This window comes from Osmerus eperlanus, chromosome 13, assembly GCF_963692335.1.
Source record: "Osmerus eperlanus chromosome 13, fOsmEpe2.1, whole genome shotgun sequence".
Lineage (NCBI taxonomy): Eukaryota > Metazoa > Chordata > Actinopteri > Osmeriformes > Osmeridae > Osmerus > Osmerus eperlanus.
The window spans coordinates 661,696-674,039 of record NC_085030.1 but is presented as its reverse complement, the minus strand read 5'-3'; the positions used below and the strand labels follow the sequence as shown (position 1 = coordinate 674,039).

At 40.4% G+C, this 12,344-nt stretch overlaps 1 protein-coding gene across 4 annotated transcripts in view; it reads left to right on the top strand.

Annotated features, from left to right (window-relative positions):
- Positions 1–12,344, top strand: part of gria3b (glutamate receptor, ionotropic, AMPA 3b) — a 107,422-nt gene that overhangs the window by 78,940 nt on the left and 16,138 nt on the right. For all 4 annotated transcript variants that reach the window (XR_009931973.1, XM_062475734.1, XM_062475733.1 and 1 more), the window contains exons 10-11: positions 208–414; positions 11,577–11,950. Coding sequence is in view for 3 of the 4 variants with exons in the window: in XM_062475734.1 (XP_062331718.1) it covers positions 208–414; positions 11,577–11,950 (581 nt within the window). In the remaining variant the exon portion in view is untranslated. The remainder of the gene's footprint in view (positions 1–207; positions 415–11,576; positions 11,951–12,344) is intronic.

Genomic DNA, 12,344 nt, shown 5'->3' with positions numbered 1-12,344 from the left:
GAGAAAGAGATTGAGAGAGAGAGAGCGAGAGAGAGAGAGAGAGAGAGAGAGAGAGAGAGAGAGAGAGAGAGAGAGACAGTGTGCTTGTGTGTGTGTGGAGTGTGGGTGTGGGTAGGTGTGATGGCTTGTCTTCAAGAAAGAGTAAGAGACAGAGTATGTACGTATGCATGCGTGTGCGAATAAACTTGCATGTGTTTGAACCAACAGGAAGCTCCGTATGTGATGTACAAGAAAAACCACATGCACCTGGAGGGCAATGAAAGATACGAAGGCTACTGTGTGGACTTAGCCTCTGAGATCGCCAAGCATGTGGGAATTAAATACAAACTGTCCATAGTCATGGATGGAAAATATGGAGCCAGAGACCCAGAGACCAAGACCTGGAACGGGATGGTGGGTGAACTGGTCTATGGGGTGAGTAGCATACGACCCCTTAAAGTCAGACACCTCATTGCAATTCGATGGAGGTTTAAAAAAAATAGTCACCAGAAACACATTAGGCCTACAGTGGATGTAAAACAATTATTGATGTCATTAGAAAGTTGGATAGCTTGTAGCAATATCCCCGGTTGGGATTACATTACATTTAGTCATTTAGCAGACACTCTTATCCAGAGAGACTTACAGTAAGTACAGGGACATTCCCCCGAGGCAAGTAGGGTGAAGTGCCTTGCCCAAGGACACAACGTCATTTGACACGGCCTGGAATCGAACCAGCGACCTTCTGATTACTAGCCCGATTCTCTAACCGCTCAGCCACCTGACTCTCGGGATATATCAGGTGTACTCTAGGCTACCTAATACAAGGTGGAATTTCTAAGCTACTAAGCTAATACATGGCCCTGGGCTGCGTTTCCCGATAACAATATCAGATCTTAGTTTTTAAGAGCGTTTTCTACAAGAAAAATAACGAACAATCGTTATTTCTTAATTTAGTTTCCCAAACATCCTTTTAACAAGAATGTTCGCACGTGTGTCTTAAGAACTACTTAAGACGCTTTCTGGATGCAGATGTGATTATTCTGTCGCAACTTCAAGACTTTTGTTCAATAAACTTAAAGCAAAAGAATTGAGTAATCACGGTACGCAAGAATTATTATTTACTGTCGGTACAGAAAACGCCGTACATTTACTAAATCATAATTATAATGATCGTTTTTAATTTATATCGTAAGTGGTTAAAAATAGTTCACACGATGTCCACACCTAGCAGGTGTCATGAATTTACAATCAGCGTGATGCATTTATGAAATGCTTACGTAATTTGCACACCATTTCATTAAAGGCATGTGTAGTCTAGTTCATTGAAAAATATCCCAGTTTCAGTTTAACTTCTGTAAAAATAATAAAAATCTATATAAAGAGTTTTTTTCATATCTTTTTTTCATATCGCATCCATGTAGCCTTGTTTTTAGGGTCGGCTTACTGGTGTCTCTACTGAATCTCTTCGCGTAGATGCATTTAGCGATCTACAACTGCTCTGGAGCTCTCGTTAATCTACGAGCATTTTCAAGAGCCTTTTTAGCTACGATTAGGGCTGAACGATTTCGGGAAATAAGCTAATTGCGATTATACTACTGATCTCCAGTCAGCAACATAACACACAAAGTTCAGAAAACATACTGTACCTCTTCGAAAATATTTTGGTAAATCGAAGCTAAACGTCGGCTATAACATGCGTTGCACTTTCTTAACTAAAGATAGCTAGCTAGCACTACCGTTTTGGGAAAAAAACGTGCGCTGTGGGGACCGTTAGAAATATGTAGAACTCACGCATCTAAAGGTAAAATCTTAAAAGAAAAAGAAACACTGTCTGAACATTTTGGATCCAGTCAGTAGCCTAACAGAAACAGGGACACGGCCTGGAATCGAACCAGCGACCTTCTGATTACTAGCCCGATTCTCTAACCGCTCAGCCACCTGACTCTCGGGATATATCAGGTGTACTCTAGGCTACCTAATACAAGGTGGAATTTCTAAGCTACTAAGCTAATACATGGCCCTGGGCTGCGTTTCCCGATAACAATATCAGATCTTAGTTTTTAAGAGCGTTTTCTACAAGAAAAATAACGAACAATCGTTATTTCTTAAGTTAGTTTCCCAAACATCCTTTTAACAAGAATGTTCGCACGTGTGTCTTAAGAACTACTTAAGACGCTTTCTGGATGCAGATGTGATTATTCTGTCGCAACTTCAAGACTTTTGTTCAATAAACTTAAAGCAAAAGAATTGAGTAATCACGGTACGCAAGAATTATTATTTACTGTCGGTACAGAAAACGCCGTACATTTACTAAATCATAATTATAATGATCGTTTTTAATTTATATCGTAAGTGGTTAAAAATAGTTCACACGATGTCCACACCTAGCAGGTGTCATGAATTTACAATCAGCGTGATGCATTTATGAAATGCTTACGTAATTTGCACACCATTTCATTAAAGGCATGTGTAGTCTAGTTCATTGAAAAATATCCCAGTTTCAGTTTAACTTCTGTAAAAATAATAAAAATCTATATAAAGAGTTTTTTTCATATCTTTTTTTCATATCGCATCCATGTAGCCTTGTTTTTAGGGTCGGCTTACTGGTGTCTCTACTGAATCTCTTCGCGTAGATGCATTTAGCGATCTACAACTGCTCTGGAGCTCTCGTTAATCTACGAGCATTTTCAAGAGCCTTTTTAGCTACGATTAGGGCTGAACGATTTCGGGAAATAAGCTAATTGCGATTATACTACTGATCTCCAGTCAGCAACATAACACACAAAGTTCAGAAAACATACTGTACCTCTTCGAAAATATTTTGGTAAATCGAAGCTAAACGTCGGCTATAACATGCGTTGCACTTTCTTAACTAAAGATAGCTAGCTAGCACTACCGTTTTGGGAAAAAAACGTGCGCTGTGGGGACCGTTAGAAATATGTAGAACTCACGCATCTAAAGGTAAAATCTTAAAAGAAAAAGAAACACTGTCTGAACATTTTGGATCCAGTCAGTAGCCTAACAGAAACAGTATGCCACTGACAGCCATAGTGATCCTACTGTATGAATCACCGAGGGGCATCATATCTTTCGTCATGAACGCTGTGACTGCTTGAGTAGCCTAATTTCGTACATGAATATGGAGTTAGACTTTGAAACATTTCTATCAGTGATCTTGTCGGGTGTTATTTGTCTTTTTTGACACACTGGTGTTCAGCATTTTAGCTATGCATCGTTGGTGGTGTTGCCCTGTGAGGTAGCAACGTTAGCCAGGCAGGTTTTGTACAAAGTATTGCGCACATAGAGTTAATATAACTAGAGGAAGCAACCATTGTCTTCCAAGATGGCGTCCCCATTCATTTCTATGAAAAGTGCTCGGTGGCGCAGTGAGGCAAGCGAGAGCGCGAAACTGGACCGCGCCATCTTTCCACTTCCGACTCTTCAGGTCTAGATTTAAACAGTGGCTCTTTTTTCCCTAGCTCCGAGACCTCGTGCACGCTTGCAACTAGCTGTACACGTCATACTTTGCGACAGCCAGTGGCGAGCATAGATTTATATGGTTGCGAGCGTGTGAGCTAAGGCATTGCAGTGGCAGAATGGGGTACAAGTCCGATAAGAATCAGAGACATGATGCAAACTTTACGTAAATGTATGCTGTCATTGTATAGTATTCCTTTCACTTGGTTGTTAGAAATAGGCTATAGGGCTAAATATAGGGCTATTCTAGATGGAACTCATCACATATGTTGCTTTTATGAGTATGATTTCCAACGCATTGTATTGGATTAAATAAACTGTTAACATGAACACCTAGCTCCGTTGTTGTTCTCGCCAGGCAAAGAAAGCTCAATAGTTATTTTGGTAACAGAAATCTTCCAAAATGCAGACTTACCATAGCTGTCAACTGTATTTTCAAACGAAATGCCACGAAATTCACACTGCCTTCAATTTACATATCAGTGTAGAAATGTGGCCTGTGTTTTATATGTTCTACAAAACCAAACGCCTATTATATAACGTGATCTAACAAGACTTGGAAATAATGTAATAAATAAAAGCTTGAGAAGTGTGTCTAAAATATACTTTATTTAACATTTGCCTTTGAAAGGGGCATATTAACAGAACTAGGCCTATATACAAGACGTTTCCATCAGATATAAGTGGGGGTGAAACAGTCACTGAGGACCTTCATTGTCCCACAAAAGCAGTCTGGCTTGACACGATTAAAAAAAAAGAATAATGGGTGTGTTTAACAAAAGCTTATGAAGGCAAGACTAATCATATTTATATCATTTCTTATTGTGGTTATCAGTTAAAGTATTAATCTTCTTATGCTCACGCTTAACATAATGTAATATTTGCCATCATGTCATGAACGTAAAAACCTTCTTGACAGAAAAATCAAATCTGTTTTAAAATAACGGGAATAAACTATATTAACAACATTTCATGTATGTGTGACAACCATTTTCTAAACTTGCTACAACAGGGCAGGCAACTCAAGCCATTTCTCCCTGTGCTCATTCAATATGGCTCATTCAGCTCCAGGTAAATCGGCTATCGGCCAATGTGAACTTTTGTGCTTGTGCCCTGTTAGTATCCGCGAGCACATTTGCAGGCAAATTTTATTGACGTAAGCAAATAAATGGGGTGCTAGTTTACCCATTTCGGATTGGTTTCAAATTTAACAAAAATCAGGAAAAATTATTTTAGGAAAAAGCTAGTAGTATGAGCCAGGTTCGAGAATCAAACAAAAATTATTGGGGGAGATAGTTTTGTAAATGTTGACTGGAGTTAATAAAATAAAAACGACCGGAAGAGCCGGAAGTCTAACAAGAAATGCAATACCACCTACATCCACCGGGGCCGTTACTTCAAGCCGAGGGGTGAGGGGTGGGGGCTTGATTGCGCAGCATCTTTTTTAAAGGCAAAATTGGTCTGTAGTGTCAGGTTCTAAGCCTGAGGCCATTGTACAGGTGAAGGTAAAGTGTAACGTGCAAAGTTTATCCTTTGTCTGCAAACTGCGATTACAAAATCTTGTTTTTTCACATTGTGATATTATCGCAAATGCAATTAATCGTTCAGCCCTAGCTACGATGGCTTCGGGAAACGGCCCGTTAAACTAAGATCCATCGATCGACGGATTCTACGATCAACTTAGACTAACGATCCTTTCGGTAAACGCAGCCCAGGTCTGTTAGCATTTTGTATCATGGTAATAGTCTCAAGGTCTGCCTAAATCAGCTGAGCCCATCGATGCAAACTTGTTACTAAAGATTCCTTTCAGTAGTGAGAACATTTGTATGAGTATGTGATTTATAAAATACATATTTAAACTCTGAGGTTTAAGATTTAAACTTCATCATGGAGGAGTCGGTGATCACTCAAGATTAAATCTGGAAACATTCCCAGAGCTGTTATACAGAATCCCAGGACTTCAGTTCACATAATCTTCACTCTACTTCCACAGTCTAAACGTTAGGGCTGTCCCAGACTAAGATTTTCTTTGGTCGACCAAGACTCGGCTAAACACTTCTGAAAATCGACTAATCGAAATTTGAAAAAAAAAGTCCTATAAATGTCACAATGTTTTTCATCAAACCATTTTGTGTAATGTTTTACCTCACTGTTTTAGGAGATAATATGGAAGAAATACATACATAAGAAGGGAAGAACGGGGGTCAGATGGCTGAGCGGTTAGGGAGTCGGGCTATTAATCAGAAGGTTGTTGATTCGATTCCCGGCTGTGCCAAAAAAAATGACGTTGTGTCCTTGGGCAAGGCACTTCACCCTACTTGCCTCGGGGAGAATGTCCCTGTACTTACTGTAAGTCGCTCTGGATAAGAGCGTCTGCTAAATGACTAAATGTAAATGTAAATGTAAATTGACAACTAGACAAACAGAAAGGTACAAACATTTTCCCGATCTGACTAGCTGCTGGACATTCCAGATTCAGCCGCTATAAAATAATCTATTACTAATAATAAGCCTTGTGTCACCAGTCCTGTTGTTACCGAATGCCGATATAATACAAAATGCCTGATTGGTTATTTATTATCTCTTACAATGTACTACAAATTACAAATATTGTTTGTTTAACATGCAAATCATCCGAGCGCGCTGATCACTGCCTGAAAAAGTGCAACAAGCGAACTTACGTAGAAGCTGAGTGGGGAACGGTGCAACAGAGAAAGATTTTGTTGTCTTGGCTGGAGAAGATAATGCCATTCGATTTGGATCTGATTCTTATAATAGGCATATTCATTTTTCAACCCAGCGCATTAGCATGAGCGAAGTAGGCAAACTTAGGTTTTCAGGTGGTAGGCTACATCATATTCAACGTCGAACTATGAAAAATAGTTTTCATTCAGCGTTTTTCGAGTCACCCGGTACTTTGTAAATGTACTGTAATGAAATGCTGCCATACCACAGATTTATTTGCAATTTTGCCAAATAACACCGACAAAGTAGGCTATGGCAGAGTTTGTAGTTCGGCAGCCAATTGTGCTCGTGCCGTGTGCAAAAAAACGAAGCGCAGATTAACGAAAGGGAAAACAGTAACACGTTTTCTTTTAAATTATACATTTTTTGAGTTGCTTTATTTGTCTTAAATAATATAATCTACAATTTCTGTAGAACATTTCTTTAATCCAGCAATGGTGACACAAGCGGGGACACAGTTCGACTAAAAAAATCTTAGTCGACCAAGAGCATATGACCAGAAAATCGACTAGTCGACTGAGTGGGGACAGCCCTAGTAAACATACAAGGTAGGTAGGCTATGTTGGTACAAATATTATGGATGAGCTTAGCTATATATGTAGCCCTCTCACTCAATTCTAATCACCCTAATAGATCAGCATGGGAGAGGAATTTGTGAGGGTTACTAATATGTACAATTAATATTTATTTACAGTAGCCACAATTCGGGCATATGACTGCCTAGGGTGCAGAGAGGCCTGGTTAGCTTATTATATGGCTATACGGTTATTTGATACATGAAACACATTAACATCACCACTGAACACATTATAACAGGTTTATTACACACACAGGCAACTTCAACCTTTTAAATGGTCTTTATAACCGAAAGAAATAAACAAAAATCTACCCGGGGTTTTCTGTTACTCTGTGTGGTACGTCAGGTAGGACAGTATTTGGCCCTAGGACACTATTTGGCCTGACAGTACCACAACGTTGGCGCGCTTGTTGGAGCTCCTGAGAAAATGTCGTTACTAATGTTAACTGTTCCTCGACAACCCAGAAAGCCTTTAGCTAGCAGTCTCTTCAACCCTTTGTCCAGCGCTAAGTTAGCAACAGTCCACCTGCAGCCACGCCGCTAGCTCCACCTCAGCAAAACCAGCGTTACCCAGTAAAACCAGCGTTACCCAGTAAAACCAGCGTTACCCAGTAAAACCAGCGTTACCCAGTAAAACCAGCGTTACCCAGTAAAACCAGCGTTACCCAGTAAAACCAGCGTTACCCAGTAAAACCAGCGTTACCCAGTAAAACCAGCGTTACCCAGTAAAACCACTCCCCCACCTCAGCAGGGCCACACCAACGACACAAAATCCCCCGTTTCCAACTACAATCCAACAGCAAGAACGAACTCGCTCCCAACTCTCAGCGTCTCTCTTCCTCCTCTCGATAACGATCTGTCTTTTCGTTCTTCTCATTCACGCCCCCTCCCAACAAACAATGGGCCCTATTTTAACGATCTGAGGCCACGTTTACACATACAGGGTATTTACAGAAACAAATATTTCTGCCCTTCCATTTTCAAAAATAACGTCATACACACAAGATCGTTTTCAAAAATGTTTCTGTTTACATTAACCCGCATAAATACGCCCCCGAGCGCGATCATAACTATGCCAAACCTGTAGGCGGCAGTGTAACGAGAAGGATAAAGCCCTGCAAACCAATCAGAATTCTCAAAATCAACAACTACGAATAACACGATCAACTTCCTTTTCCTTTCAATAGTAAATATGGCGCAAGGTTCATTTGTTTTGGATGATTCACAAATAAATGTAATGCGATGCACAAATGTATTTCGTGATTCACAAATGTAACGTGATTCACAAATAAATTTGTGCCAGGCGCACGCCTTCACAGCCGAGGAGACCGACGTTCTAGTCAAGGCCGTAAAAGATAGAGAAGTGACATTGTATGGGAAAGGCAGAGCAGTTTTCTCATTGCACTAAGTTGCCCACTCATGCTGCTCTTTCAAATTCTTAGTCTTATTTTTATATACATTTTTTTTTTTTTATTGTTATATTTTTTCATTGTTTAGTTCTTAGAATTAGTTTAACCATTGTACTTTTTTACTTAATTTAAGACCTGTATATGTTTATTGTTTGCACCTTCCTGCCACAGTTAATTCCGTGTTTGTGTAACATAGCCTACATGGCGAATAAACCCAATTCTGATTGGGATGAGAGAAGAAACCCACCCAAATTAGCGTCGGTTAAACAGGCCTGGGAGGAAATTGCCACAATTGTTACAAATCAAGTTCACATGCATAGAGATTTCTCATGAAAATCTTTTTAATCATTGACATGAAAAAAATGCAATGCAACGTAGCTTCGCAGGAAGAAGACCCTGGCCTCGCCAACAGTGCGCATGGGCCAAGCATGCGCCCTTAAAATTGCATCTGAATAACGCGCCATTGACTTTAGACTACGTTTTTCCTGGTCTGTGGCGGAATTGTTTTTCTGAACTTCAAAATAGCACCAGGGAACGTTTGCGCCGGAACACGCCTCCTTTTTTCGCTGAACCGCAAGGTCATTCCCTAATTTACCGACGTGCGTCTGTCGATGGAAAAGTCCGCTTTGCACAGAGTGCAAACAAGGAATGATACTTGCGTCGTTAGCAAAGTCAATTGCGCTGGGTGCAAGATATGGCCCAATATGTTACCAACTCTGATTGGCACTGATGGCTTGTAACAAAATTGACACCTGACTGCAGCCAATACAGAAGAAAAGAAAAGTCATTAAACACCAGGGACAACTGAACCAGCCCACGTTTTTCTTTCTTCTACAGAAATACCTACAATAGAACGATATATAAACAATTTATCAGGGTGCATATATATATATATTCATATATATATGAAGCATGGTGGGAAAGGTCAGGGGCATTTTGTTAGTGTAAGTTCAATTGAACAATGTTTACAGAGAAAACAAAACTCTGCAAGGTTTGAAAAGTTCCCTAATAGAGTCTTTTTCAGTTTCGTAGGATGCTGTTTGGACCTCTAAATGGTTCCTTCTGACTTGACCTGAAGTGTGTAGTGTTTTGTCTGTTTTAAAGGGCTATTATATTGTTTGTTTGATACAAATGATACTAAAAACCATAATAAAAACAGAAGCAATGATTTAAATGGTGAGTTTGGGAATGTGGATTATCTTCCCAATTGTAAGGCCCAGAATACATCCAAATTTGCATTGTTGCAATAATGGTCTACTAAACTTAAAACTATGCGTTCTCACCACTGGGTTAGGATTCCAATCTCTTAAACAGCCTTATTGATATTCTCACAGAATGCAAAAGACGTGAAGATGTTCTGGAAGCATCCATGAAGCGAGATCTGTCAGAACTCTCCAAATCTCTCAAAAGCCTCAACTGTCCCAAATTATATATTTTTTCTACGAGGCAACTGCAGCTGTGCTGGGGCCACATAAAAAATGTATGAGGGTTAGCCTAGCTCATCTGTTCAATTTCCTTACCATCAGTCAGGAAGATTGCCTGGTTTGATGTCCTAACGTCACCAAATTATCCTCAACCTCAAAATGGGAAAGGTCCACCCTCTGCTTCCCTCCCTCCTCCCTCCTCATAGAGAGGGAATCAGCCCCCATCAGGTCTTCATCAGGTAGTTTGTTTGAAGACAGGCTAGTGGGGCAAGAGTTAATGATTATATTGGCTTTGACCTTTTGACCAGTAAATTAATCAAATTTTGGTTGTCTTTTAAAGGTTAGCCTTGAAGGTGCTCTTCATGGCTTTGTTTCCCAGCACCATTGATTGAGTGCTGCCTGAGACAGCTACAGGATTAAGCGGTTGTTCTGAGCTCTGCTCGCTCCCCTGTGGACAAGGTTAAAGAAACAGATGCCTTTGTTGCTTTTATTTGTGTGTTTTCTCTGAGTGACCTTGTTAGAAGCCCTTTCTCTCAGTGTAGCCCTATCCCCATGTTACTCTCCTAATTTATGGATTAAAAGAACAATACTATACCACAAAGTGTCCTTCGCAAAACATTGCTTGCAAGAAAAAGCTGTTACATAATTAAACACGTACGCGCTCTAGCTGAAGAGACACTATTAATATACGAGTGATTCATTCTTTCTTCTGTTTTATACAAAGCAAACCATCATCCTAAATGTAAAATAACACCATTGGTTCTTGAGAGTGTGTTATGGGAGATGTGGCTAGAAGATGAGTGATTAAAAACTGAGGAGAGAGAGAGACGGGTAGCATCTTGGAAGTCTAAACATATTGTTATGCAGATGCCACAGCTCTGTCTCTACAGGGCGCTGACTCTGAGCAGGCAGTGATGGAGGATGCTGGAGAGGGTCGTTTATACAGCCGGAGGTTGTAGCTTCTCTACATGAGAACAATTCTACAGCTGCTGTTTAAATCACAGGCTTTTTTTACCGTTGAACAAACGTATTTGTTCCCCTGGACAGATCTGGCTCTTTGTTAGCTAGATGTTCTGCCGTCCTATTCAGAAAGCATCACTCGTGTTGTGGTAAGAATTTTCCACATCAACAATAAATCACTTTTAATTAGTTATTTATATGCACATCAATTTATGATTTATCCAGACCAAACCATAGTTTTTAACTAATAAGACAACACATACATCTTCCACAAACTCCATCTTTTATTACTCAAAATACTTGCAATGTTTTGTGGACGATTTTTGGCATCTCCCTGGGTCATTCTAGTCTGCCTCCCATGGCAGTTTCCAAACACATCTCAAACATCCATCTCATTTGGGTGAATTGCATCCAAGCTGCCTCTTATCCATCTGAACCTATTTGTCTTCCATTTCCCCTTGAGTTGTTGGATATCTTCTCCTCTTTCCTCTCTCCAGCTCTCATTCTCCCTCCATCCCTACTGCGTTCGTGGACAGATTTGTCAGCCACTGTGCGCAGTACAGGAATAGCTAACTGTATAAATTGGAGTTGTTTTTGTTTAGCTTCTTACGTGACTAAAAGCATCCTGGGGCTTTTCCTTCTCTCCCTCTCCTCGTGTGAGTTTCTTTTTTTTGGGTGTCTGTGAAGATTGCATAAAAAAACACTCCTGTCCTATTTGAAATAATTTTTTATTCCCTTTAGTAACCATCCTCTGAAGACACACTTCAAAAGCTTTGAGTACACAGATTATTATTTATATATATATATATCTATATATTTTTTTACTGCATGTAAATGTAAGACGCTTAACTTAACAAAGTTTTTCCACAGATATGTAATTCTCCCAACAGCTGTAGGTTTACCGATCTCTAGCAGCAATGATACAAGGGTACAAGAAGACAACACATTCTTGCTTGTTACGGCAGGAAAATAAACATGTGCTTTACATGTCCCTGTTTCCAGAGAGCAGATATAGCTGTCGCACCCCTCACCATCACCCTGGTGAGAGAGGAGGTGATAGACTTCTCCAAGCCCTTCATGAGTCTGGGCATCTCCATCATGATCAAGAAGCCCCAGAAGTCCAAACCTGGGGTGTTCTCCTTCCTGGACCCCCTGGCCTACGAGATCTGGATGTGCATCGTGTTTGCCTACATTGGTGTGAGCGTGGTTCTGTTCTTGGTTAGCCGGTTCAGCCCATATGAGTGGAATCTTGACGAGCAGGATGAGGCAAAAGACCCCCAGACCCCCCCGGACCCCCCCAACGACTTTGGCATCTTCAACAGCCTTTGGTTCTCTTTGGGAGCCTTCATGCAGCAGGGCTGTGATATTTCTCCAAGGTGGGTCCACTCAGAATGGAGTTTAGAATATCAGAGTACAGTACAGTAGAATTTAATTATTTATCTCTCTCCAATCAGTAAAAGGTTCACAGCACAATTAGATGCAATTAGATAACAATAAAATCTTTATGACATAAAGCGTTGGTCGAGCTATCTATTTCTCTGCAGCAAAGTGTCCTCTCCTGCCCGCTCTGCATGTGAGACTAGGCTAGCTTTAGCTTTATAGCTGTATTTAAGGTTCATTACGTTTGCCCTTTTGTACGGAATGAGATTGCCATGGCCCGAATAGCTTGATCAATAATTGGTCGAGGCGGTCGATGTCAGGGAACATAACAAGGCTGAGGATGACCTTCAACCTCTGGGCTCATCTTAACCGCTGATGAGTCAGCAGGGA